This window comes from Perissodus microlepis, chromosome 20 (assembly GCF_051167445.1).
Source record: "Perissodus microlepis isolate ML-2025 ecotype Zambia chromosome 20, ASM5116744v1, whole genome shotgun sequence".
Classification (NCBI taxonomy): domain Eukaryota; kingdom Metazoa; phylum Chordata; class Actinopteri; order Cichliformes; family Cichlidae; genus Perissodus; species Perissodus microlepis.
This window is the reverse complement of record NC_140480.1, coordinates 17978137-18004322: the sequence shown is the minus strand read 5'-3', so window position 1 is coordinate 18004322 and position 26186 is coordinate 17978137. Positions and strand designations below refer to the sequence as shown.

At 38.9% G+C, this 26186-nt stretch overlaps 1 protein-coding gene across 1 annotated transcript in view; it reads left to right on the top strand.

Annotated features, from left to right (window-relative positions):
* The window catches only part of LOC146364362 (voltage-gated potassium channel subunit beta-2-like), a 196451-nt gene that overhangs the window by 31561 nt on the left and 138704 nt on the right, over nucleotides 1-26186 (top strand). Inside the window, exon 4 of the mRNA XM_084916417.1 lies at nucleotides 5022-5059. Within this exon, the coding sequence (XP_084772543.1) occupies nucleotides 5022-5059 (38 nt within the window). The remainder of the gene's footprint in view (nucleotides 1-5021; nucleotides 5060-26186) is intronic.

Here is a 26186-nt window from a genome sequence, read left to right as displayed (position 1 = left end):
TTTCAAAAAAAAAAAAGAAAAAGAACTTTAGATCGGATTACCTCGCTGAATCCTTTTTGGACAGGAACTTACTTTCTAATTGTCCCAAATAAGTGACTTTCTCCTGAGCCCATTGTAATGTGGAGAAACTCACTTGCAAAAATGTTCACGACGACGTGTCATGTAGCGCTTTTGTTCTAATCGTGCAGATCTGCTCAAACGACAGAGATTATCAAACAAAACTTCCAGTGCACTGTGAAAGTAACAAAATAAAAAGGCCTTGTTAAGTCATGACACAAGCTCCTCATCTCAGGAGGGTAAATCATACCAAACCTAATTGGTAGGCTCAACTTTGCAACCAAAGAACAATCATCAGCTAGATTAATTCCAAACCATCCATCAGCCACACAACACACAACATAACCCTAATTTCTTATTCGATATGAGTTTAATCTCCAGGTCTGTGATTTTCACTCATTTAGGCCACAGACCCATTTTATTCAGTTTTCCTTTTTCCCCGTCATCATAAAACATGTGACATGTTGTCATGTACTTCACAAAAGAAGTTTGTTCTTATGTATTCAGAGGTGTGTATCTGGGTGCAGGACTCACTTGCACATCAAAACAGGAAACTCAGTGTTTTAGAGTCTCCACTCTAACAAACATCCCATTCACTTGTGCTAGAATTCAGTCACCTTTCCTTAATCTAAGAATGATCAACTAATTTGCATATCAGCTATTAACCCACCAAGTTGACAGGACAACAGAAATGCATGTTCAAAATATTATCACAAAAATAGAATTCCCTCATACAGTAAATTACTTGTGCTGCATCAATCAAGCAGAAAGCATCTCCCAATTTACTATATTAACAACAAAATTTATTGTCTGATCACTGGTTGGTCAAACCAGAATCTTTTTTTCCCACAAAAGTTAAACTGTTGTCCTGCAACCTAGAGAGTTAATTGTCAGCATTGGATAAATTCAGCATTTGGTAACAAGTGTCTGTTAATTTGACACTATTTTAACACTGATGCGAGATAACAAGCTGATTTTCATTGCATGTGTGTTTGTGTTATTAGGCAGGTTTAATCTATGTCTGTGGAGCTGCATATCCAGCAGGGCATGTTCTTAAAGCTGCCTTATTTACACATTTCTCTGCTATTATTTGATCATTTTTTAACTAATTTGCTATGAGTCCACTGGTCTTTGCATCACTTTTCATCACACTAAGTGACTTGGACAAGATGATAAACAGACTCACATACTCAAGATGTTGTCTAATCTTCATGAGCTCTCTTGTGTTTGTGTTAGTAAAGTTAATACATTTTCTGTTTGTGTGTGTGATTTTGTATATGTTTCTCTTTGCAGTGTTTCAGACTCCTTCACAATTTTCCCACTTAAGCAGTCAGTTTTCTTTTTCCCAGGATTACTAACCCAAATTTTGATTTCCCACACTAAACGACAGCATTCTTCTGTGTCCTCACCTGCTCCTCTCACTCTGTTGTCCTCTCCCACTTTGCAGTCCAATGGCAAACAGTTCTCTTCAGCTTTGTCCTGTGTTTTCCTCACTGTCTCATCTTGCCATTCCACTCCAAAAGTGGCAAATGTCACTCAGACAGTGTCCTCAAAAGTCATCTTCACACACACAGTGACGTTGCAGCTTGCTGGAAACGCATCTCCATTCATCCATTATGATGGGTTTTCTTTCTCTCTGATGCCGTTTGCACACACTGCTGCTGAACCTCTCTCAGGACTCTGTTGTTGTCTGTTGGGCTGCTGTGAACTGTAGATGTGCTGTGCTTCTGGAACTGCACTCCTTGTCTTCAGGCAGAGGTTAGCTTCCATGGAGCTAATTGTCTCAGGGTGAGGAACACATGGGAGTTAAGTTGTAAACACCACTCAGCCAAAGGCTCGGCCTGAGTGTTTCCTAATGATGTGAAACCTATAATTTTCTTCCAACTGCTGCATGTGGAAAATTGATCCATGTCTGTTTTCACCTGAAAGTGACAAACTACGACATTTTCATTAGTCTCTCCACTGCTTAAACAACACACATCTCCCTCTCTGTTTTTGTGAACTCTCCTGTCTTGAAAGCAGAAAATGAGATTGTAGTTGTTCTTGGCTGATAAACACAAAACCTTTTCCATATTATTATTTTCCATCTACAATGTAAATTTTGTTTCTTTTCTTTTGTTCTTTTTTCCACCACGATAGCTGATGAACTGCAGAATCACCGCTCTCACAATTGGAGACCATTACTTTTACACAGCGCACACACACACTGCGACGTCAGGCACATTCACACTCACTTTTTTCATCTGCGTAAATAAATCATATGGCCAATGGTATGTGCCATGGTGATCCATAAGTATGATCACAAGTTTATTTAGTTATTCTTCAACCCAACAAAACAAACAAGCAAAAAACGTGATGCTGATGCTATGAACACTTTACACACATGAGTCAAGATACAGGAAAACTGCTGCGCATCTGAAAGAAGAAGCTGAACTCACGGATACGCTGCATACTCGAGCTATCATAATTCTGTTTCCCTCTCTTTGATGAGTTCTCAGCCAGCTCCCGATCTGATAATGTGTAGCTTGCTCATCAGCTCAGAAGAGACCGTAACGTAACCTCACACAGTGGTTGCGTGCTTTGCCCCACAGTGGCAAAGAACGTAACCTCACACAGTGGTTGCGTGCTTTGCCCCACAGTGGCAAAGATTTGCACCTTTATATTCAGCTTCTCCATCATGTAGTTTTCAGCTGCTTCATACAGGGTTCAGCATATTTAATTATTTTTAAAGGTGTGCTCTATATCTCAGCAATGGCTCATATTAGGATGACAGTCTTTCAATGCCTCTATGCACGTCATTAGTTTAAATATTTACCTATTTTACTTCAGCTCATATGTCATTGTACTGAATTTGAGCAACCCTAAGCTTAATGCAGATTACTTTTTTTAATTGGTTAAATTAATGGTCTGGAGCACAAGCTGTTGTTGATCAGGGCAATCTAAAGAATCATCTAAACATTTTGTTTCAGCAATGGGTGGGTGAAAGCCATTCGCCAGAGCATATCTTAACTGCTGCTGATGTGGGCTGGCCTTCTCCACACGCTCTTTAAGGCTGCTGTGTTTTCTGAAAACTTCTAACATTTTCCAGCAAGCAGTTTACACCCAAAATCACATTTTTTGTGCCAATATTCTAAATACTTTGCGCTGCCAGGAGCGAATTGCGAATTCCTCATAAACTTCTCTTCACCCTCTGACGCACGTAACTCTGCTCTTTTATTGAGGTTACATGAATATACATAGGTTCATTAACATATGACGTTTCATATAGGCATACATGTAGACAAAGAATACCTTGTCTCTGTGTGTGTGGGGGGGGTCAGATATATGTGTGTTTGCTATACCATATACCGTAAGAGCAGATATAACCTCTCTCCTGACCTTAAGTTGTGTGTGCATGTCAGAGTGCTCTGGGAGGCACACAGAGTCTCCACAGACTACTAAGGATCAAACCTCTACCAACATGACATTGATTATGCAACTCTAAGCATATATAAGTAAATATTTCTAAGCATAAATGACAATCCAAATCTAACAACACACTATTGCACATCCTCTATAGTGAAAATAAAAATATTAATAACTGAGTTATTTTTATATATGAAAGCTATTTCTTATATTTTGTAACTTTGTCATATATTGTATTATTTCAACTAGTTCAGTCTGTTACTGTTCTTATTGTCTTGAAGCAACTGTAACTACATAATTTCCTTAGGGGTTAATAATTTATTCTCCATCTGATTCTAATGATAAGCTTCAGGAATAATCTTTACAGTTTCAGCTTTGGATCATATTCATTCAGAACCCATTTAATTTCACGTTATTCACAGGGTTCTCAAAGGTATTCACACACCACTTTAAGTGGGTAAATGCTGTCATTGTCCAGATGCAGCCAAATGATCTTCAGGCAGGCGTGGCCCTGAAAGAGCAGTTTGTTAGAACTGACCCTTCCATTTCCTGCTGTTTCTGGAGACAACTTTCCCAGGTCTGAGGAAAGTAGCCCTATACATCTTAACCATGTTTGGCTCCACACACTACTATGTGGCAGTTTTCTCCACAGGGAACATAATCAAAATTAAACAGCATTCAAGATTTACCAATGAGCACCCCCACGTGTATGGGAATGGCCCGGACTCCATTGGAGCCCACGTTGAAGATCCTGTCAGGACAAGCTTCACTTCAATTCTCCCACTGAGCAAAAATGTTAGCGAGCTGAATATAAGAGGGGAAGAAAGTAAACTTCTAAAACTAATCAGTCATTAAGATGTGATGAGATGTATTATCTGTAAAATTGGTTGAGAATGGTTAATTGTATTAAATTATATATTTAAAAAAGGCTACATTTGATTTGATAGGTATTTATTAATTGCATATGTTGATACAACTACTAGGCTACTTAAATATATATTACACTAAATATTTAATAGCTTAAATAGCGTCATAATCTTCCAGGCCTTATTTTCAAAACTTTTCCTCAAAATGGACCCTTTTAAATTTTAGTTGAACACCCCTGTCTGCTAGTTTGGTGTGGCATGTTTAATGTTTACTGACACAAAACAAAATTCTACAACAAATATTTGTATCTTAAGGAAGACCCATTGTATATATGAACAAACTGGGAGCCATTGGATCAAAATATAAAATATCAAAATTTTATTGTCTTAGGAGGACAAGTCATCTTCTTTTATACACTCTGTTTTTATGTAAAAATGTTTCAAAGTTGTAGTAATATTTACAGCCTAAACATGTTCCCCCAATCAGAATTTTGTCCAATGTTTAGAGCAAATAAAAGGTATTACATAATGTCTGCTAAAACATGTGTTTGCACACACACACAGAGATTTTGATATTTTATTTTTATGTTACTGGAACTTTGGAGGCCAGGTCTGCTACAACATGTGCCACACACACACACACACACACACACACACACACGCAGAAAGTGTAATGTTTTTATTCTTTTGCAGGAACTTGGGTTACCTTTGGAGGTCAGGTCACAGATGAGGTAAGAGACAACAAATACCTTTTACATTCGCATGTAATTCAATCTCATTGTGAAATGAATGGACCCCATGTAGCCTCAGGTGACAGTTTTGTTGTGCTCTATTTGCACAATACATCCTTTCAATTCAATTCAATTCAATTCAATTTTATTTATATAGCGCCAAATCACAACAAAAGTCGCCTCAAGGCGCTTCATAGATACAGAGAAAAACCCAACAATCATATGACCCCCTATGAGCAAGCACTTTGGCGACAGTGGGAAGGAAAAACTCCCTTTTAACAGGAAGAAACCTCCGGCAGAACCAGGCTCAGGGAGGGGCGGCCATCTGCTGCGACCGGTTGGGGTGAGAGAAGGAAGACAGGATAAAAGACATGCTGTGGAAGAGAGACAGAGGTTAATAACAGATATGATTCAATGCAGAGAGGTCTATTAATACATAGTGAGTGAGAAAGGTGACTGGAAAGGAAAAACTCAATGCATCATGGGAATCCCCCGGCAGCCTACGTCTATTGCAGCATAACTAAGGGAGGATTCAGGGTCACCTGGTCCAGCCCTAACTATATGCTTTAGCAAAAAGGAAAGTTTTAAGCCTAATCTTAAAAGTCGAGATAGTTTCTGTCTCCCGAATCCAAACTGGAAGCTGGTTCCACAGAAGAGGGGCCTGAAAACTGAAGGCTCTGCCTCCCATTCTACTTTTAAATACTCTAGGAACAACAAGTAGGCCTGCAGAGCGAGAGCGAAGTGCTCTAATAGGGTGATATGGTACTACAAGGTCATTAAGATAAGATGGGGCCTGATTATTTAAGACCTTGTATGTGAGGAGCAGGATTTTGAATTCAATTCTGGACTTAACAGGAAGCCAATGAAGGGAAGCCAAAACAGGAGAAATATGCTCTCTCTTTCTAGTCCCTGTCAGTACTCTTGCTGCAGCATTTTGGATTAGCTGAAGGCTTTTCAGTGAGTTTTTTGGACATCCTGATAATAATGAATTACAGTAGTCCAGCCTGGAAGTAATAAATGCATGAACTAGTTTTTCAGCGTCACTCTGAGACAGGATATTTCTAATTTTAGAGATGTTGCGCAAATGGAAGAAAGCAGTCTTACATATTTGTTTAATATGTGCGTTGAAGGACATGTCCTGGTCAAAAATGACTCCAAGGTTCCTCACAGCGTTACTGGAGGCCAAGGTAATGCCATCCAGAGTATGAATCTGGTTAGATACCATATTTCTAAGATTTTCAGGGCCGAGTACAATAACCTCAGTTTTATCTGAATTAAGAAGCAGAAAGTTAGCGGCCATCCAGGTCTTTATGTCTTTAAGACATTCCTGCAGTTTAACTAATTGGTGTGTGTTATCTGGCTTCATGGACAGATAGAGCTGGGTGTCATCGGCATAGCAGTGAAAATGTATGCTATGTCTTCTAATGATGCTGCCTAAGGGAAGCATGTATAATGTAAACAGAATTGGTCCTAGCACTGAACCCTGTGGAACTCCATAATTAACCTCAGTGTGTGAAGAGGACTCTCCATTTACATGCACAAATTGGAGTCTATTAGATAGATATGATACAAACCACTGCAGTGCAGTACCTGTAATACCTACAGCATGTTCTAATTGCTCTAATAGGATATTATGGTCAACAGTATCGAACGCTGCACTGAGGTCTAGCAGGACAAGCACAGAGATGAGTCCACTGTCAGAGGCCATAAGAAGATCATTTGTAACCTTCACTAAAGCTGTTTCTGTGCTGTGATGAGCTCTGAAACCTGACTGAAACTCTTCAAATAAACCATTCCTCTGCAGATGATCTGTTAGCTGTTTGACAACTACTCTTTCAAGGATTTTTGATATGAAAGGAAGGTTGGAGATTGGCCTATAATTAGCTAAGACTGCTGGGTCTAGAGATGGCTTTTTGAGTAAAGGTTTAACTACAGCCACCTTGAAGGCCTGTGGCACATAGCCGATTATTAGAGATAGGTTGATCATATTTAAGATCGAAGAATTAATTAATGGCAGGACTTCTTTGAGCAGTTTTGTAGGAATGGGGTCTAAAAGACACGTTGATGGTTTGGAGGAAGTAATTATTGAAGTTAACTCAGAAAGATCAATTGGAGAAAAAGAGTCTAACTTAACATCAATGGTACTAAGAGTAGCTGTAGATAATATTACATCTGTGGGATGATTACTGGTAATTTTTTCTCTAATGATAAAAATTTTATTTGTGAAGAAGTTCATGAAGTCATTACTAGTTAACGTTAAAGGGATGGTTGGCTCAACAGAGCTCTGACTCTTTGTCAGCCTGGCTACAGTGCTGAAGAGAAACCTGGGGTTGTTCTTATTTTCTTCAATCAGTGATGAATAGTAAGATGTTCTGGCTTTGCGGAGGGCTTTCTTATAAAGCAGCAAACTATTTCTCCAGGCTAAATGATGATCCTCTAAATTTGTGACACGCCATTTCCTCTCCAGATTACGAGTCATCTGCTTTAGGGTACGTGTTTGAGAATTATACCACGGAGTCAGGTACTTCTGATTAGAGACCTTAGTTTTCACTGGAGCTACAGTATCCAGAGTCGTACGTAGTGAGGAGGTGAAATTATTAACAAGATAATCGACCTCTGTTGGGGTAGCATTCAGATAGCTGCTCTGCTCTGTGTTGGTACAGGGCATTGAAGATGATAACAGTGGGTGGATTATATTCTTAAACTTAGTTACAGCGCTTTCAGAAAGACATCTACTTTGATAAAATCTACTCTCCACCGCTGTGTAATCAATTATTGTAAATGTAAATGTTATCAGGAAATGATCAGACAGGAGAGGGTTTTCAGGAAACACTGTTAAATGTTCAGTTTCTATGCCATATGTTAAAACAAGATCTAGAGTGTGATTAAAGTGGTGGGTGGGTTCTTTTACATTTTGAGAGAAGCCAATTGAGTCTAATAACAGACTAAATGCCATGTTGAGGCTGTCATTTTTAGCATCTACATGGATGTTAAAATCACCCACAATAATTATTTTATTTGAGCTCAGAACTAAATTAGATATAAAGTCTGAGAAATCAGACAGAAACTCTGTGTAAGGCCCAGGTGGACGATAGATGATAACAAGTAAGACTGGTTTCTGAGTTTCACAGCTGGGGTGGACAATGTTAAGCATCAGGCTTTCAAATGAATTAAAAGTCTGTCTTGGTCTTTCATTAATTAATAGGCTGGTGTGAAAAATTGCTGCCACACCGCCCCCTCGGCCTGTGCTTCGAGGTTTCTGGTAGTTAGAATGACTCGGGGGTGTTGATTCATTTAAACTAACATAATCATCCTGCTGCAACCAGGTTTCTGTAAGGCAGAGTAAATCAATTTGTTGATCTTTCTTTTCTTTATGTTGGGAGATCAGCTTTTCAGCTGCTTCTCCACTCAACTCTGTACTCAGCCACTCTCTCGAGCCTCTGCGTCACTGAAAATAGGGAGAGTCTATGGCGTTAATTTTGTGCCACTATTCTGAGCGCACATCAAAAAAATTTGCAGGTGCGAGTGTTGCATTTTGAGGAGAAATTTATTTTGAGCAAAGAAAAGCTAAATTTGAGTGAAAAAATTCATTGCTGTGTGCAAAAAATGTATTTCAGTGTTTGCTATTATCCATACACACACACAATAGCAGCTCCTCTCGCTCAGTTTTTGCATTTGCGCTTGCTCGCATTGTGTTGCTTGCACTCTCAACATTTCTATATTCTATATTCTATATTTCAATATTCTATTCTATTCTATATATTTGTATGGCTCCTCCACTTTTAATCAGGTCCAACATCCCCCGTGACTTCCTGCCGAGAGCCACGGAACAGCAACTTAAATGGAGAAAATTCCGTGAAGGCCTGGGGCACCTCTTGCACTCCAAAACAACAGAGGGTCTAACCAGCAATCCCAATTGCGTTCATCCTCATGAATGAAATTTCGAATCACTTACTTTAAAGTCTTATCCAGCCGCTTCACCACCCCATCAGTCTGAGAATGGTAGATGCTGGTCCGAATAGATTTAATGCCCAGTAATTCATACAGCTCTTCCAGTGTGCGAGACATGAACGACATGCCTTGGTCAGTCATTATCACAAGATTGCCTGAAACAGCGCTTGCGCTACACTCATTGCAGAAATGGTGTGCAGCAGCACTGCTTCCAGGTATCCCCTTGCATAATCCATCAGAACTAATACAAAGCAATAGCCGTGTGCACTCCGGTGAAATGGCCTGATGAAATCCATTCCAATGCACCACCCCTCCACTGCAGCAGAGCCACAGACCAGACCCCTGCCACACTCATGTTTAAGATGGTGTTCCTATGATTCAGATGAATATGCAATTTCTGAGACAATCATGAAATGACAGCAAATAAGAATGATCTGGTAATAACTGTGACTTTGCAAAAATTATAGTTGTTGTCAACAAGCATGTGTTCCTTTAAGCATATTACTAAAGATCTAGATTTAAACTTATCCATCGCTTAAAGGAGAGGTTTAAGAAGTATGCATTTCCAGTTTGTCATTTTAATATTTTGTTTTGTGTCATAAAGAAGTATAATTGAGGAAGAACAGAATAAACAATGTCAGAGCCCCACAAAATGACTTCCAGTTGACCACTGTTATAATTTTCTCTGATAAAAACAATCAGAAACAGACTTCATGAGGGTGACCTGAGGGTCTGATGAAATGGCCCCTTGGCTCACTGGCCAGACTGTGGGACCCAATTGGCATTTCCCATAGAATACCAGAACTGGCAGGCCCACCATTGGCACCCTGTGCTTTTCACAGATCAGTGAAAGCAAGTACCAGTACCAAGATCTAGCTGGACAAGCACAAGAAGCACTGTCAGAAGCCATAAGAAGGTTAAGGTCAAATTTATTTATAGAAGTAGATGACATAAGTTAATAAAAACAACTTAAACAACAACTACAACTAAGGCTGTTAAAACCAAAATGTTTTGGTCAAAGCGTGTTAAAAGCCAGACCATGAGACTTCCGGTCTGTCGGGCCGAGTGATGGCTGTGTAGAGTAAACACTCCCAACTTTATTACTCTTTTCCCCAACTTATCTAACTTGAAACCTAAAAAACTTGGACTGTAAGTGCTGGATACCTTTTTCCAAAACAAAAATGCCCAGAAAACTCAAGAAAAAGAACATAAGTGAACGTAGAGAAGTGGGATAAGACGCCTCATCCCAAACTAGTAGTAATATGGAAGAAGAGCAGCAACCTGATGCAAATGTTAATGTGAAAGACCTCCCCCCTACTAGGGATATGATATTAAAAGAACTGCGTGCTTTCAGAAAAGACACAAATGAGTAGTTTAATACCATAAGGGAGGATGTGAATGACATCGGCAAAAGACTTGATGAAGCAGATGGATGCATAGTGTAGAACTTGAATCTAGGTTTTGGAGGAGTTGCTAATGGAATTAGCGATATGAGACAAAGCTGATGGATCTAGAGTAATGTTCATTTCGCAAGAATCTCAGAATATACGTCGTGAAGGAAGGGGAAGAGGACACATTTCCATCTGAGACTTTTTTGGAAAAGACATTGGGTCTCTCTTCTCCCCCCGCGCTGGGGATTGAAAGAGCTCCCAGTACTGTTGCTGAGACAGTACTGGGATGGAACCCTGCCACGCTCATTTGTTGTCAAATTCGCAAGTTATCGTACCAAGGAAGATATTCTCAAGAAGGCTTGGCAGGCTAGGGTGCTTGATTTTCCAAGCACCAGGATACATTTGGACAATGAGTATTAGCAGTATAATGTCCTTGTAAGTGGGTATCAGGCCCTTGTAGAGCAAAATTAAATATTTTGGTCTAAATAACCCAAAATGTGATGTCCACATATGTGGACGCCAGGTCTTAGGAATTGAATTGATTGAACTGATTGTTGTTGTCACAATCAGTGGGCGCAGACCGTGTGGAGGGTGTTTGGAGGACCCAGTTGCGGACACAGACGAAGGAGGCAAAACCTTTACTGAACTCAAAGTGAGCCTTTATTGGGGCCAGTAAACAGTAAAGCAAAAATAACCAAACATAAACTATGGCAATGACCTAAACAAAGAGCCTAAACTGGGAAACAACTAAAGACTAAGACAAACTAAGACTCTAACTTGAACTGTACCTATGAGCTATGAAGACGACATGAAAAAGCAAAGAACAGAATTCTGGACTGGCACATGAAAGACTATGAAAACATGACAAGAGCAGATTACTATGAACATGACCAGAACAGAGACTGAAAAACTATGAATCAGTACATATAGCTAGAGTGACAGGAATGGTAACAGACGACGCGACACAAACTGAATGAAACACAGGGACTAAATACCCACAGGGATGATCAGGAGAAGTGGAAAGGAAGAAGAACAGGTGACACACATGAACCTAATGACAGGACAGGGGAAGTGAAACTAGATACAATGAACAAAGAACACCAGACTCTTTTAAAATAAACAGGAAACATGGAGACATAGACATGACACGAACTTGACAACAAGGACAGGTAGACACATGGACCAAGGAGACTTAGTATAGGGGAGATGACAAAAACAACTAAGAAACAAAGGTCTAAACTGCAACCTAGAAATTAACTAGATGAGCTAAACTAGAACACAAATGAATACAAAACATACATAAAAACTCAAACACAAGGCATTTTAATTTTGGGAGGGGATTTCAATGTTCGACTCAATCCATCCTTAGAATCTTCAAACCTACATGACCCAGGACTAAACAAAATAACCAAAAATGTTAAATTAATTTTAAAGGATTTAGGGCTTATAGATGTTTGGAGAGATTTAAATCCCATAAAACAGGATTATACTTTTCTCTCTAACCTGCATTCATTCTATTCTAGATTGGACAATTTTTTTATGTTCCAAAAAGACCTTAACGGTGTGGATAACTGTAGTATAGGAGTGATGGATTTATCGGACCGTTTATAGCATCCTTCCATGCAATTGCTTTTATCGAGTGGAAAAAAGTTAGCGTTCATCCTTCAGCTGCACTGTGCTAATGTTATGCTAACATAGCTGTTTTGCTAGCGATCACATAGGACATCATTATATACCAGCTAGTCCAACTTCAGTAACCCTACAAAAATCACTGCTGTTTAGTTTTCTGTCTTAATTTATTTTGGAAGTGATAGCGTTTTAATTTTTTCAGAAATCTCTCAGTCAGAACATGTCATATGATGTTTAGGTGGAAACTAGCGAGCTAACTTCCTGCTAACTTCTAACTCAGTTGAATTTAATATATTCTGTTTTCACGGATGCCTGGATGTTAAACTTAATTGTTACACCTGGTAAAGCAGCAACACTGATCATTTTATTAAAGATGAAAGAATTTAGACGGTTTTTAACTCTCAGTGATGCCGCAGTGTTCGTTTGACTTTGGGACCTGAAGCAGACAGAGTTTTAGACCCAGATTACTCCGCAAGGCTCCTGACTACGGCAGCCTTAATGCTCCGGCAATCCATTAAGCGGTGCGCCTTCATAGCTTACCAAAGTCGTACTAAAACATTTTTTGACAGATTTCTGTCGAGGTCAGTAAGCACAACCAGAATTCATACATAAGGAACACTGTTGATTTTTCAGGAAATTAAAGGATTTTAAGTGTGCCTTATAGTGTGTAAAATACGTTATACAGAAGAATATATATCGCGATATATATTGTTACCGCGCATGCTTCAAATTATACCGTGATATGGATTATAGGCCATATCACCCAGCCCTACTATGAGACAAGAGGGCAATCAGCAAAACTATTAGCCTATAAGTAAAAAAAAAACAATTAGAAAAGATCATTTACAAAATGAAAGAACCTCAAATGAACAGTATACTGTATAAATTGGAAGACATCCAGCTAGCTTTTCTAACATTCTACAAAGAACTATATGCACAATCTAGAGTAGATGATAAATGTATGATATCCTTCCTGGACTCTCTCAACTTACCAAAGGTGACTGAAAATCAAAATGCAAACTTAATCAACAAAATATTCGAAATTGAAATTAAGAAGGCTATCTCAAACTCAAAAACAAATAAATCACCAGGACCGGATGGATTTCCAACATTACATATAATTGACTATGTAGTTAAAAATAAAAATCAGAGGGTTCTTATTAGTTTAGATGCCAAAAAGGCTTTTGATCAGTTTAATTGGGAATTTTTATATAAAGTTCTGGGGAAGTTCGGGTTTCATCAGTCATGGTCATTCACGCATTATATAACTGCCCAAGGGCAAGAATTAAAGTTAATGGGGCACTTCAAAATCTTTTGATCTACAGCAGGGGTAGGCAACCTTTTTGATGATGAATGCCATCTAAAATTTCCTCTGAAGTCAATGTGCCATATAATTGCATTAGCAATAAATTTAATAATGCTCTATATTAACAGTTACACACTATATAGAACAACTTTATAGAATTATATTCGTTCGCAGATGTTGGCAGCTATCAGCAAATAGTTATCAGCTATTTTGAAACAAAAAAATTCACTTTTTATCCATAACAAGAACTCCATAACAGCAAATGAACTGTACAACAGAAAATGCAAATGCTATTTATGGTCTCCTCACAACAATGGTCTCCGAGTGTCCAGCGTTCAGACTACCTGATGACACTCATGTGAGAGAAAATCTGCTCACACAGACATGTAGAGCCAAATACTGTCAATAAAGGCCTCTGCAATGTTCTGAAGACAGTTAAACTTGTCAGGTAGTGATGTCCAGCAGGAGAAAATGCAAGCTCCATGAACATGCACAGCTGTGGATTCCAGCTGCATCTGTAGTACTGCAAACTTTGACCCCCACAGAGTCGAGCTTTTCAGTTCAATCAGCTGCATTTCGATGTCCTCTGTGTCCAGGCAGTTAATGCGAGACAAACCCAGCTGCTCATTAAACCTTTCTGGTTTGATTAGAAAATAAAACATCGGCTTCATGTCACAAGTTAAATTTTCCGGATAGGCAATGAGAGGGTGAAGACGCGTGTGCCAGCAGCTCCTGCACCTGATTTGATGAAATTGCGATAATCATCAAAGTAATACATTTTTCTCCTACAAAGTAATACAGGGGTTGTGAAGAGTTCATTCTTCTCCAAATGCCACCAAAAAAAACAAATCCGAAGCAAGCGGCGACCGAAACGACCGACTTTGGCGTGGCCTCGGCTGAAAATGACGGCGTTAAAACCGGCACGCCAGCCATCTCCGCATTTGAGGAGTATACACAAGGTAACAAACAAGTGCTGTCAGCGATTGCTTCTTTGGACACCAAGATAACTCAAATGAAAGCAGACATTTGTGATACCCTACGCGGGGAAATTGCGGGCTGAGGGCTCAAAATGATGAGACCATCTCAGCTTTGAGAACCGTAATGGAAAACCATAATGTCCAGCTGAAAGATTTATCAGAATCGGCGACAAATACTTCAAACTCCGTGGTGAAATTAGAAGAAAAAGTCAAACAACTTTCTAACAAAGTGGAACAATTGTCTGAAAAATGCATTAACCTGGAAGGGCGTTCAAAGAGGAACAATATAAGGTTAGCCGGGGTACCTGAAGGCAGAGAAAATGGACAGCGTGTTAGAGATTTTGTGGCAAAGCTGTTACGAGATCTATTGGACCTGGATGAAACTCCGCTGTTGGACCGAGCACACAGAGCCCTGCGAGCGACCCCAGAAGATGAAGCCCCGCCACAACACTTGATTGCAAGGATACATTACTACCACACCATGGAAGAAATACTACGAAAAGTTTCTACCAGAAAGAATCTGAAGCTTGGAGATATTCGCGTTCAGATTTTCCGCGATCTACCTCAGGCAGTGGTAAAACGACGTGCTGCGTTTACTCCAGTAAGAAACCTGCTTCGAGACCAACCCGGAGTCAAATATGGACTTCTATACCCTGCTAAACTCAGGGTGACATACAATGGTACGGAGCTGGTTTTTACGGATCATAACGAAGCACGCCGCTACGCACAAGAAAAAATTGGATCTTAAAAAGGACGGCATAAGGTAGATAAATCAGAGCTCAGCCTCTGGCCTAGTGACACGTATTTACTTTGATGTAAAGAGACTATAACTTGTTATAGAGCTACGTTGGATAGAGGAAGTTTTGAGATAAAGTATTTTGGTAAGCTCAGTTTTTGTTATAGCATCCCTTTAGATTTTTTGTTTTTGTTTTTGTTTGTTTTTTTCATCTGGGAATGCACGGATGGGGATGCATCGCTTACGTATTTGTCTTATTTTGTTATGGTTATACATGGGTAGGGCGGTGGGGGGGCGAGGGTTGGGGCCCATATCTTGACTGCATAAGTATGGAAAGTACTAGAATTAAGCCGCCTTAATTTATTCAAATGCAAGACAATGGAAATGTAAAGAATGTGGATTTAACCTTTTGTACATGGAATGTGAAAGGTGTAAATGAGCCTGTTAAGAGAGGCAAAGTGTTATCACACTTGAAATCTCTTAAAGCGGATATTATTTTTTTTACAAGAAACTCATCTGAAAAATGCAGCTCACAATAAACTTCGGTGTAGATGGATGAAACAGGTGTATTATTCAACATTTTCCGCTAAAACTATAGGGGTAGCTATATTAATTAAGAAAGATACCCCGTTCAAGCATACTTCCACCATAGCTGACAAGAATGGTAGATATGTATTAGTGACCGGGGAGCTGCACGCTACTCCGATTACCCTACTGAACATTAATTAATAACAGTTATTCAAGGACTGACTATTTTTTGGTGGACGGAAAAATGCTCTCCCTAGTTCGTAATGTAACCTACCACAATATTATTATTTCTGATCATTGCCCTGTCACCTGCTCCTTCGCACTTATCTCACTAAAGCATACAGGAATTGGAGATTCGACCCACAACTACTGAGCGATTTAAAATTTCAACAGTATATAAGTTCTCAGACCTCTTTATTCTTCGATATAAACGATAATGCCGAGACCTCACCGGACATATTATGGGAAACGTTTAAAGCTTATATTAGGGGGTCCATAATATCATATCAAGCTTCACGGAATAAAAATAATAAACTAGAACAGTTAAAATTAGAAAAAATAATCCATGATTTGGACGCTAACAATGCAAAGGCTCCCTCTTTAGATAAGTACAACACTATTTGTGCATTAAAATATAAACTAAACCAGATATTAACTAGCAATATTAATAGAGCGTTCATTTTTGTAAGACAGAAGTATTTTGAATTTGGGGATAAACCACACAAGTTGCTAGCTAGACAATAAAGAAGTTAGAAAATGACAGAACGATTCACAAAATTAGATCACGTAATGGAAACCTGGTCACATCGCATAAAGATATTAATGATAACTTTAGACAGTTTTATGAATCTCTTTATACCTCTCATCCCACTGCAGGGCCTAAAGATATGCAGGATTTTTTAGATAAGTGTGATCTTCCTGTGTTAGATCAGGTGAATCGCAATATTTTGAATGCCAAGATTACAACTGAAGAAATCACTAAATCTATTGGTTTATTAAAAAATGACAAGAGTCCAGGTCCAGATGGGTTAGGGAATGAATTCTACAAACACTTCAAGATTAAACTTGTTCCATATCTATCTAAACTGTACAACCATGCATACAAAGTGGGCACCCTACCACCAACTTTGAATGAAGCAATTATTACAGTACTCCCAAAAAAAGGTAAAGTCTTGGAGGAAGTGGGATCATACAGACCTATTTCTTTATTAAACTCAGATCAAAAAATCCTGGCTAAAATACTAGCGAGTAGACTTAATACGGTAATAGATAAACTGGTACATCCAGACCAAACAGGCTTCATACCAGACAGGAGTTCTTTTTATAATCTCAGACGTTTATTTAATATAATTTATTCCCCCAAGGTGCAACAGGACCTACTTGTACTTAGTTTAGATGCCGAAAAGGCATTTGATCATGTGGAGTGGTCCTATCTCTTTGCTGTTTTAGAGAAATTTCAACTGGGACAAGATTTCATTTCTTGGATAAAACTACTCTACAAGAACCCCACAGCCAGAATTCTTACAAATCAAACATTATCAACTCAGTTTAAGCTCAGCAGAGGGACAAGACAGGGATGTGTTCTTAGTCCATTATTGTTTGCTCTGGCTCTGGAACCCCTGGCACAGACAATTCGAACTCACCCTGATATACATGGTTATGACACAGTATACACTTCTAATACTATATCGCTTTATGCTGACGACATTTTACTATACATAACAAAACGTAGCCAAAATGTACCCAGACTGCTCCCCCCTCTGTGAAAAATGTATGATACATTATGGAAATCTGTTACATTGTTTTGCACTTTGTCCAAGGCTTCAGGGTTTTTGGTGTGACATTTTTACCTACTTGTCTAATATTTTTAAGAGTAAGATTGAGCCAAATCCGATAGTAATTATCTTTGGGATCTCCAAAGAAACAAAAAATTTACAACACTCTCAAAAAAGGTTTATATCATATGCATTGATTATTGCAAAGAAACTGATCCTGCAGCTATGGAAAGGCAAAGAGACTCCTGTATTAAAGACGTGGCTTACAGAACTTACAAATACTCTTCATCTTGAAAAAATAAGATATACCATGAATGATAATGTAAAAGACTTTGAATTAATCTGGCACCCTTTACTTACATACCTTGGGAAAATATAAACTTTTTTTTCTCTGGCAGTCGGGGGACTGGGGCCCATAGTGGGTGTTTGTTTTTGTTTTTTCTCTTTCTTTTGTTGTTGTTTATTTGTCTGTTTTGTTAGCTCAGAGAAAAAAGGGGCATAAGTTCTATCAATTTGTAACAACCATGATACTTGCTCCTAATAAAAGATATTTGAAACAGAAAATAAAACATTGGTCCATACACCTGAAAGTCCTGAAAACACATTGTGAATTCTGTCGCGAGTCTATGGATTTATCTGTGTATTTCCTCTGTGCTGATGCTGTGCTGAGTGGACAGCTCCTGAAGCATTTGAAGTGTTGGAATGTGGAAATTTCAACATCGCTTGAAAAAACTGCCAGCTAGCAACGTCCCTCACAATTAATATTAAATAAATTCTAACAACAGCTGGTCAAGCTTAAACGTGCTGCTGTTGTTTAGAGCGACATCCGCTGGTTTCCTCTTTCTGGCGCAAAGTAGGAGGTAAACAAAAAGGAGAGAAAAGCCGATCAGCTGATCATTGATCAGTTTCATGATTGAAGTAGCAAGGGGAGATGGAGGGGGGAGAATAAGAGAAGAAGAGGCAGCTGTGCAGCGTAAAGAAGAATAATTCCAGCTTTGTGTCTTTCTCCATTCTAGCTGAAGTCCGGGACAAACTTCGTTCCTTCTCAGCTCAATACTAAATGCGTAATATTTTCTCTGAATGAGGGACAATTCCATTTTTTACAGGACGGTTGTCAACTCTACTAGTTAACCTTATGAATAAAATAAAGTTCGCTATCAGTAACATCATAGCACCCGCCCAGCTGTATAGGAACTCCATCATGCTAGCTAGTACACAGTACGAGTTATTGTAACTGACTGTAAAAAGTCAGCACAACGAAAATAAACTACACCTAAACTTGGTTTATATTTGACCCAGATAGACTGCAGGTCATAACTTCTTACCTGAAGTTCAGTTCACCTGACACTCGGACCGGCGGCCGCCTCGGGTGTCTCCTCCTCCTGTCTCCTCTTTCCCTCATCCACCTGCTGGCCTCTGTGGAAGCTCCGCCATAGCCACCGCCAGAGTTATTTTTACACCTGGCTCATTGGCCAGCACCTGGCCAATCCACCATATTTCATTGTTTATACCATTACTAAAAAAAATGAAAATAAAAAATAAATCATCGGCCCATAAAAACAAAAAATCACCATCGGCTATCGGGCACATGCCCGGTATGCCCGATGGCCAGTCCAGCTATGGTCGTGCCATCAATTAACCCTTCGCGTGCCAGCTGTGGCACGCGTGCCCAGGGTTGCCAACCCGTGATCTACAGAGAGGGATACGCCAGGGCTGTCCACTAAGTCCTCCACTTTTTGCTATTTTTAGAGGCCCTGAGTGTTATACAAAGTACTAATATTACAGGAGTTGTTCGCCAACGACAGTTTGGTTTATTTGACAAATCCAATTATTACATTCCCCAAGCTGCTCTCACTCCTGGAGAGCTTTAGTTCAATATCAGGTTATAAACTTAACATGTCGAAGACTCAGATTTTAACTTTTAATTATAAGCCAAATCAGGAAATTAAGTCTAAAGCTAACTTGAAGTGGGAGTTGGAGCAAATGAAGTATCTTGGAGTAAATATCCCTAAAGATCTCTCAAAAATATATGATGCAAATTTTAAACCTATGTGTGATAAAATAAATTAGGATATTTAAAGATGGAATTTAATACCAATTCTAAATTTCAAGTCACGCATTGATACAGTCAAAATGAATGTTTTGCCTAGGATGCTTTATTTGTTCCAAACACTGCCAGTTGAAATAGCTGATAAACAATTTCAGGAGTGGGACAAACTAAAACAGGTTTATATGGCAGGGGAAAAGACAACAAATTAAGTACCAAACTATGCAACTGATTACACATAAAGGGAGGCTGGCGTTGCCATGTATAAAAGATTATTATGTCTGAGCTCAACAGAGGACTCTAGTGTGTTGTTGTAATGTAGATTACCAAGCAAGATGAAAAGAAATAGAAATAGCGCCCTCAGAAGAGTTTCCTATTCAAGCAAGCTTAGGGAACATGACACGTATTAAAAAACTAACTGATCAAGGAAACCAATGGATTAACTTGACTTTAAAACTTTGGTTACAATTTCTTAGCAAGAATGATCAGAATGAAGAGGCCAGGATTTTAAGGTGATCTTGATTTTCTGCCCAATAAGTTAGATGCGAGTTATAAAAAAATGGACAGGTCAAGGCTTAACGGTATATTCTATGTTTTATGATAAGGGAACTCTTAAGGACTTCTAGTCAATAAATGATCAAGTAAACATTCCAATTCCTCCAGCTGCTGGAGAAACTGTGGGGCCCAAGGAGTAAAGCCCCTGCATTTGTTTTGGTCCTGCCCATTGATAAACATTTTTTGGGTTACACTCTGAGTTACAGATTATTTTTAGTATGAAGCCTCCCTTTAATGGGGATGAACTTTGGATGTTTATACTCAGTAAATGTGGATAAAGTGACCAAGCCGTTATAAGGCATTTTGAGCTTATAACAAAATGCCTAAAAAGTAAGACTATCACTAAGAGACGGCTAAGTGAAAAAATCCTATCATTAAATGACTTGCACGTTGTTTATGGGTTGTTTAAAATGGAAAAATTATTTTTTCTAACAGGTTTCAAGATGATACATTTGTTGAGATTTGAGATAAATGGAAACACTACATTTTGCCAAGGTGTCCCAAATTTGTATGTATGTACCTCTGTAATTTTGTTTCTCATATTTTTGAATTGTTACAGCTATATATATATATATATATATATATATATATATATATATATATATATATATGTATTAGGGCTGCAACGATACACAAAATTCACGGCTCGGTTCGGTTCGATACTTTGGTGTCACTGTTCGATATTTTTTCGATACAAAAAAATGTTCATGCCTTTTTAATTTGTCATTTATTAAAATTATAAATATATATTTTAACTCAAAAGTACAGTTTTTAAATTTAATGTTGCTGAAACAACAAAGTAATAAAGAAAATAAATATATCTGATTGAGGAATCACTCATCTTTGGAAAAGAGAGTTTATTACAGAGAAATGGCTCTTTCCAAAATAAAAGCTTTACTATACGCTTCTTCTGGGGTATACTCTCAGCAGCATATTAAACATATCAGGTCCCCATAAGGAGAATCATGTGCTAACAGCTGTCTAAATGACTCGGGTAAAGTTTGTAGCATGCGTGCTTGTTGTTTTTGTCTGCTTCCACTTGTCTTTGCACTAGGATGATGTCGGCGTAAATGTGCAGTCATATTCATTGCGTTCCCACTAATGCTGTCAGCGTTAATCTCGTTGAAATGACGTTAACGCCACAACACGGCAAATCTCCGTTAACGAGCTACTGCGGATCGCCCCGTGCGTGGGGCTGGACGGCCAACACGTTAACGAGCTAACTGCGCTAACACACTAGTTCCCACCAATGTAATTGAGCATTGCGTGGCACATCCAACATACTGTTTTACTTTTGTCCATGACGCGCTTACCTTCAGGGTCATACCTCACATGAAAACCAAAATAGTTCCAAACGCCAGATCTGAATGAGGGTGGGGGAGGTTCAATTTGCCATGTTGCAACAAGAGCTTAACTTCTGTCTCGCTAGCTTGCCCTGCGCTCAGTGAATCTGCGTTCGACTACTCCGCCTAGGCTGGACTGTCGAGCGCAGATCCACTGAGTGCTCAACACAGACAGCATGGTCACAAGGAAAGTTGATAAAATAAATTAAAAATTTTGTATTGTTCGATACATATGCGTACCGAACCGAAAGCACTGTATCGAACGGTTCAATATCGATACGAGTATCGTTGCACCCCTAATATATATATATATATATATATATATATATATATATATATATATATATATATGTATATATATATATATATATGTGTAGGTACACCCCTTGCTTTTTGTTCATTTTTGTCATACGTGTTGTGTTTTGTTTGTTCTCTATAAAAAAAGTTGCATGTTTTTGGTATATACTAAATAAATAATTTTAAAAAAGCCAGATCATCAAAATGTGTCTTTAGTAACAATTTAAAATGGAAGACTATTCCAAAGTCTGGGACCGGCCATAGAGAAGGCTCTGTCACCACGAGACTTACATTTAGTCTGTGGAATGGATAACATTAGTTTTGAACTGGACCTCATGGTTTACTCTGGAGCATAAATAAATAGGAGCTCAGACAGGTAAGAAAGTGCTCGGCCGTTAAGTGACTTAAAAACAAAATGTAAGAGTTTAAATTGGATCCTGTAAGGAACAGGGAGCGAGTGTAGAGAGGCTAAAACTGTGATTATATGCTCCTTCCATTTAGTGCCAGTTAGCAGATGAGTAGCTGCATTTTGAACCGGCTGGAGATGATAAAGAGAGGCCTGATAGTAAAAGAATTGCAGTAGTTCAGTCTGCAGGTAATGAATTACTTCAAAGACATTAGCTGGAAGTTATGGCTTAACCTTGGCTGGCTGTCTTAAATGAAAAAAGCTGGATTGAACTACTGTGCTCACCTGAATACACAGTCTGAAGGGACCATCTAGGTACACACCAAGGTTTTTTACATTTGTCTTACAATAGGAAGATAAGAGGCCCAGAGCACTGTCAATGTGATTATTAACAAAGTTACCAAAAATGACAACTTCTGTTTTGTTTTCATTTAATTAAAAAAAACTTAAAGACAACCATTATTCAATGTCATCAAGGCCGCGTAATAGATTCAAGATTGAAGATTCTTTATTTGTCACGTGCATAGTTATACGAGTACAACACGCAGTGAAATGTGTCCTGATACACTCCTTGATTGTGCAAAAAGAGAAGAAAAGAGAACATTATATACAGTAAGTGAATATATACAAAGGGGGCATTATGTGCAGTAAGTGGGTGAATTATATACATTAAATAAACTAAATATAAAAAAAAACAATCTGGAAATTTACAGTTAGAAATCTGAGAATGTGGATTGTGTGAGTGGGGTGTTAAAGTAAAAGCCAGAAGGATCAGGTATGATATGAGAACTTATGGATAATTTGGAAGAGGGGGGGGTCTTGATTTAACACAGGGATGGGACGGGTCCTTCAATATTTGAGCTGCTCTGAACTGGCATCTCCTGGTGAAAATGTCCTGTAGAGAGGGGGGGAGAGCAGCCCTGCAGTGCGGCTTACTCTCTGAAGAGCTGTTATATCCTTGGCACAGCTGTTCCCATACCAGGATGTGATGTTCTGTGTGAGGATGCTTTCCACCGTGCTTGTATAGAAAGTCCTGAGGATCACTGGAGAGACCCCTAACTTCCCCCAGCCTTTTTGGACTGGATCTGAATTTGGGCAGATATTGACCCAGGTTCTTTTATTCTTCAGACCGGAAAGAGAATCCGCAGACTCAGAGAGGTCAAAATATTTATAATCATTTAATTCAATCATTACCTTCTGGAAGAGAGATGTGCACGGTGCTAAGCATCTGCAGATCTGAAGCATTACAGGCCGGATATGTATAATATAGTCTGCTCCCTCCTCCCCTACAAAACGGTCAATTTATCTATTTTAATTGTACATGTCTGCTACATAGCTGCAAAGACATCTGCACCCTAGCTCCTCATGTCTAGTTTTTACAACCCAAAGGTTGTTCTCTTTTAGCAGTACAAACGTAGGCAATGCTCTCTACCTCTCTTCCTAACAGACCCCCCTTTTCATCTCTCCTCCTGAGAGATGAACTAATTCCCGAGTTCTCCCATTAATCTGTCCTGCATGTAACAATGATAGCTAGGAATGTAGCAAGAGAAACCATGCTAGACAAAATAAAACCTTTCCATTGCCCAAACATAGATGTCATGCATTCCTCCAACGGGTTGTGTATTCTTCAGTGTTCATGTGTTGCTTTGGATAATGTTCAGAGGCCTTCCAGGGCTCTGGTTACAGAACTGTCTGGACCAGTATTCTTGGGGATGGAAGTGCAACACATTTCTCTAAACATTGCACATACACCCCCTTAGAACCTTACGACATTGTAATGTATATAATTAATACCATCTATGCGATTAATGTGACTCCCCTAGGGACCCCTATGGCGTCCATATATATTAACAACCCCACAAATAAGTCAAACAAGTAAGTGGACGTTCAGAACAGCACCTGGCTGTGAACTACCCTGCCCTGTTTCCTGAAACCCCTACCCCCTTTTCACCCAGCATAATAGTACAAACCTGCTCTTGCCCATGGGCCAATTTATGTCATGTTTTCCCCTGGAGGCATCCCCTTGGGCTGGATACACCACCGTACACCAGTCTGCTGGGATCTGTCCTGCGTCATACTTCTGACTTCCCTCGCTGCTCACTGTAAAATCAAAACAGGTATAGTTAGCTTTTCTTAGGGTGAAAGGACCTGGACTAGTTTTATTGTCAATTGGTCGCAACAGGCTGTACAGAGTTTAGCAGTTTCCTATATAAACAGCACTATGGTAACCTGTGAATTAATATCAACTTCCCATTTGCCACCCCTTTTATTCTGCACCATGACTAATACTTACTCTAACACACTACATGTCCACCTTGCAACCACGTTTTTGTTTTTTATTATTTTTCCCACTTTAACATTTGGCATTTCACAACAATGACCCAAACAATAAACACAGCCACAGCCAATAAACACAGTTTTCTTCAAGAAAATAAGTCCAGTCCTTAATCTCATTTAATTTCTGTGCACTATTTGAGCATGTTGCCTGCCTGCAGCACAAAAGGAGAGACGTCTGTCTCGCCCAGGGGCGATTCTAGAATCAGAGCTTTGGGGGTGCTGAGCACCCAGAGAGCTGCCCATCCAGGCAAGATAAACTTTACTCGTCACGATGAGACTTCTTCCCTGTCTCTATCAGTCCCTGCATCCTTAAATGTCTCCAGTTGTCCTGAGTTCCCTCTGACTGTCTCCTTGGTGCATTTAAACCCCTGTTCCTCCCTGTCCTCATCGTCTGTTGTCTTCATCTCCATTATCAGTCATCATAATTTTACCATCTCTGTGCAAGTCTGCAAATTTCTTTATTAAATCATAAGATTCTTAAATCTTATGATTTATTTATATAATCAAGTCTCTCTGTGCCTGGGTCCTTGTCACAAAACATGACATCACTGTTTTGTACATTTTAACACAATTTAATCCCCACATTTGTGAAAGAAAAGCAAAACACTTTTTTTGAAAAGTCTGTAACAAAACCATCAAATCTGATAAAGGTTATTTAAATGCTGCTAAAGAAGAATGGATTGGAATTTTTAAAAAAAATATACATATCCTAACCTTAATTACTGCGGGAGAATAATGAATGATGCTCATAGTGAGTAAAAAGTAAACTGAGTGCATTTTCTGGACAGAGATTCACTTTTAATGTGTATGTATAATACAATACAGATACATAAAAAATACAATCCAAAAATAGAAGAGTCCTTGAAATGTACAAAATACTATTAAAAAATTAGAAAAATTGAGACACCTTGGCCTATGGTACAATGTATACAATGTATGAAAAGATCTTTACTGCAGATACTACTATGGCTTTGCAGATTTTTTTCTTTTCTTTTAACCTGAGGTTGGCAAATCTGTCTATCACATTTTGGTGGTCAAGTCTCTCAAGCATCTCGTTCTCAACTGACATCACAGCCAGGTGCTGGAGTCTGCTTTGACCCATGGTCCTTCTCAGCCAGGTATGAAGCTGACTCAAGACACTAAAAGACCTTTCACAGCTACAGCTGCTAACTGGGTTTGTTAGGGCAACCTGAATAACAGTTTTCAGTGTGGGGAAGATCTGATTATCCAGAAGATTGTACAATGTTAACATATCTGGAATGGCACCAGCCTCACTCTTGAGCTTCAAAAAGTTTTTGGCAACCGTGACTTCCTCTGACTGAAGCTCAATATGGTAATGCAGTGCCAGGGCTGACAACCCAGTTTGTTTAGCAGATTCTGTATAGCAGCTTTAATATAGGGAGAACACAACTTCCAGATTGTACGAGTAAAATTAGTTGGGGTTTTTTCTTTGCCAGTGTAACAGTTTCTGTTTTGCCTGTTAGTATTCCCTGCCTGTTTTCTTACCTGGTTCTTCCTGACCTTGTACTTTCTCCTCATGTTCCCCTCTTTCCTCTCTCCATCTTTGGACTGACAATCATACACAAATAGATTGTATTCAATTAGATTAAAAAAAAACTATTAAGATCACTAATAAAAAAAAGTCCTCTCTCAGAGTACTTTCAAGCAAAAGGCAAATAACCAAACCACATGCACATCTAATAAAGGATATAAATATTGAAACACTGATCCAACATTATCCTTTATTGATGGATCATTTGATCTTACACTTTTAACTGAATGTGGCTCCTTTTTTTGAAAAAAAAAACTCCTCATATCCAATATGAACCTGGCTGTCTCTCTGTGTACA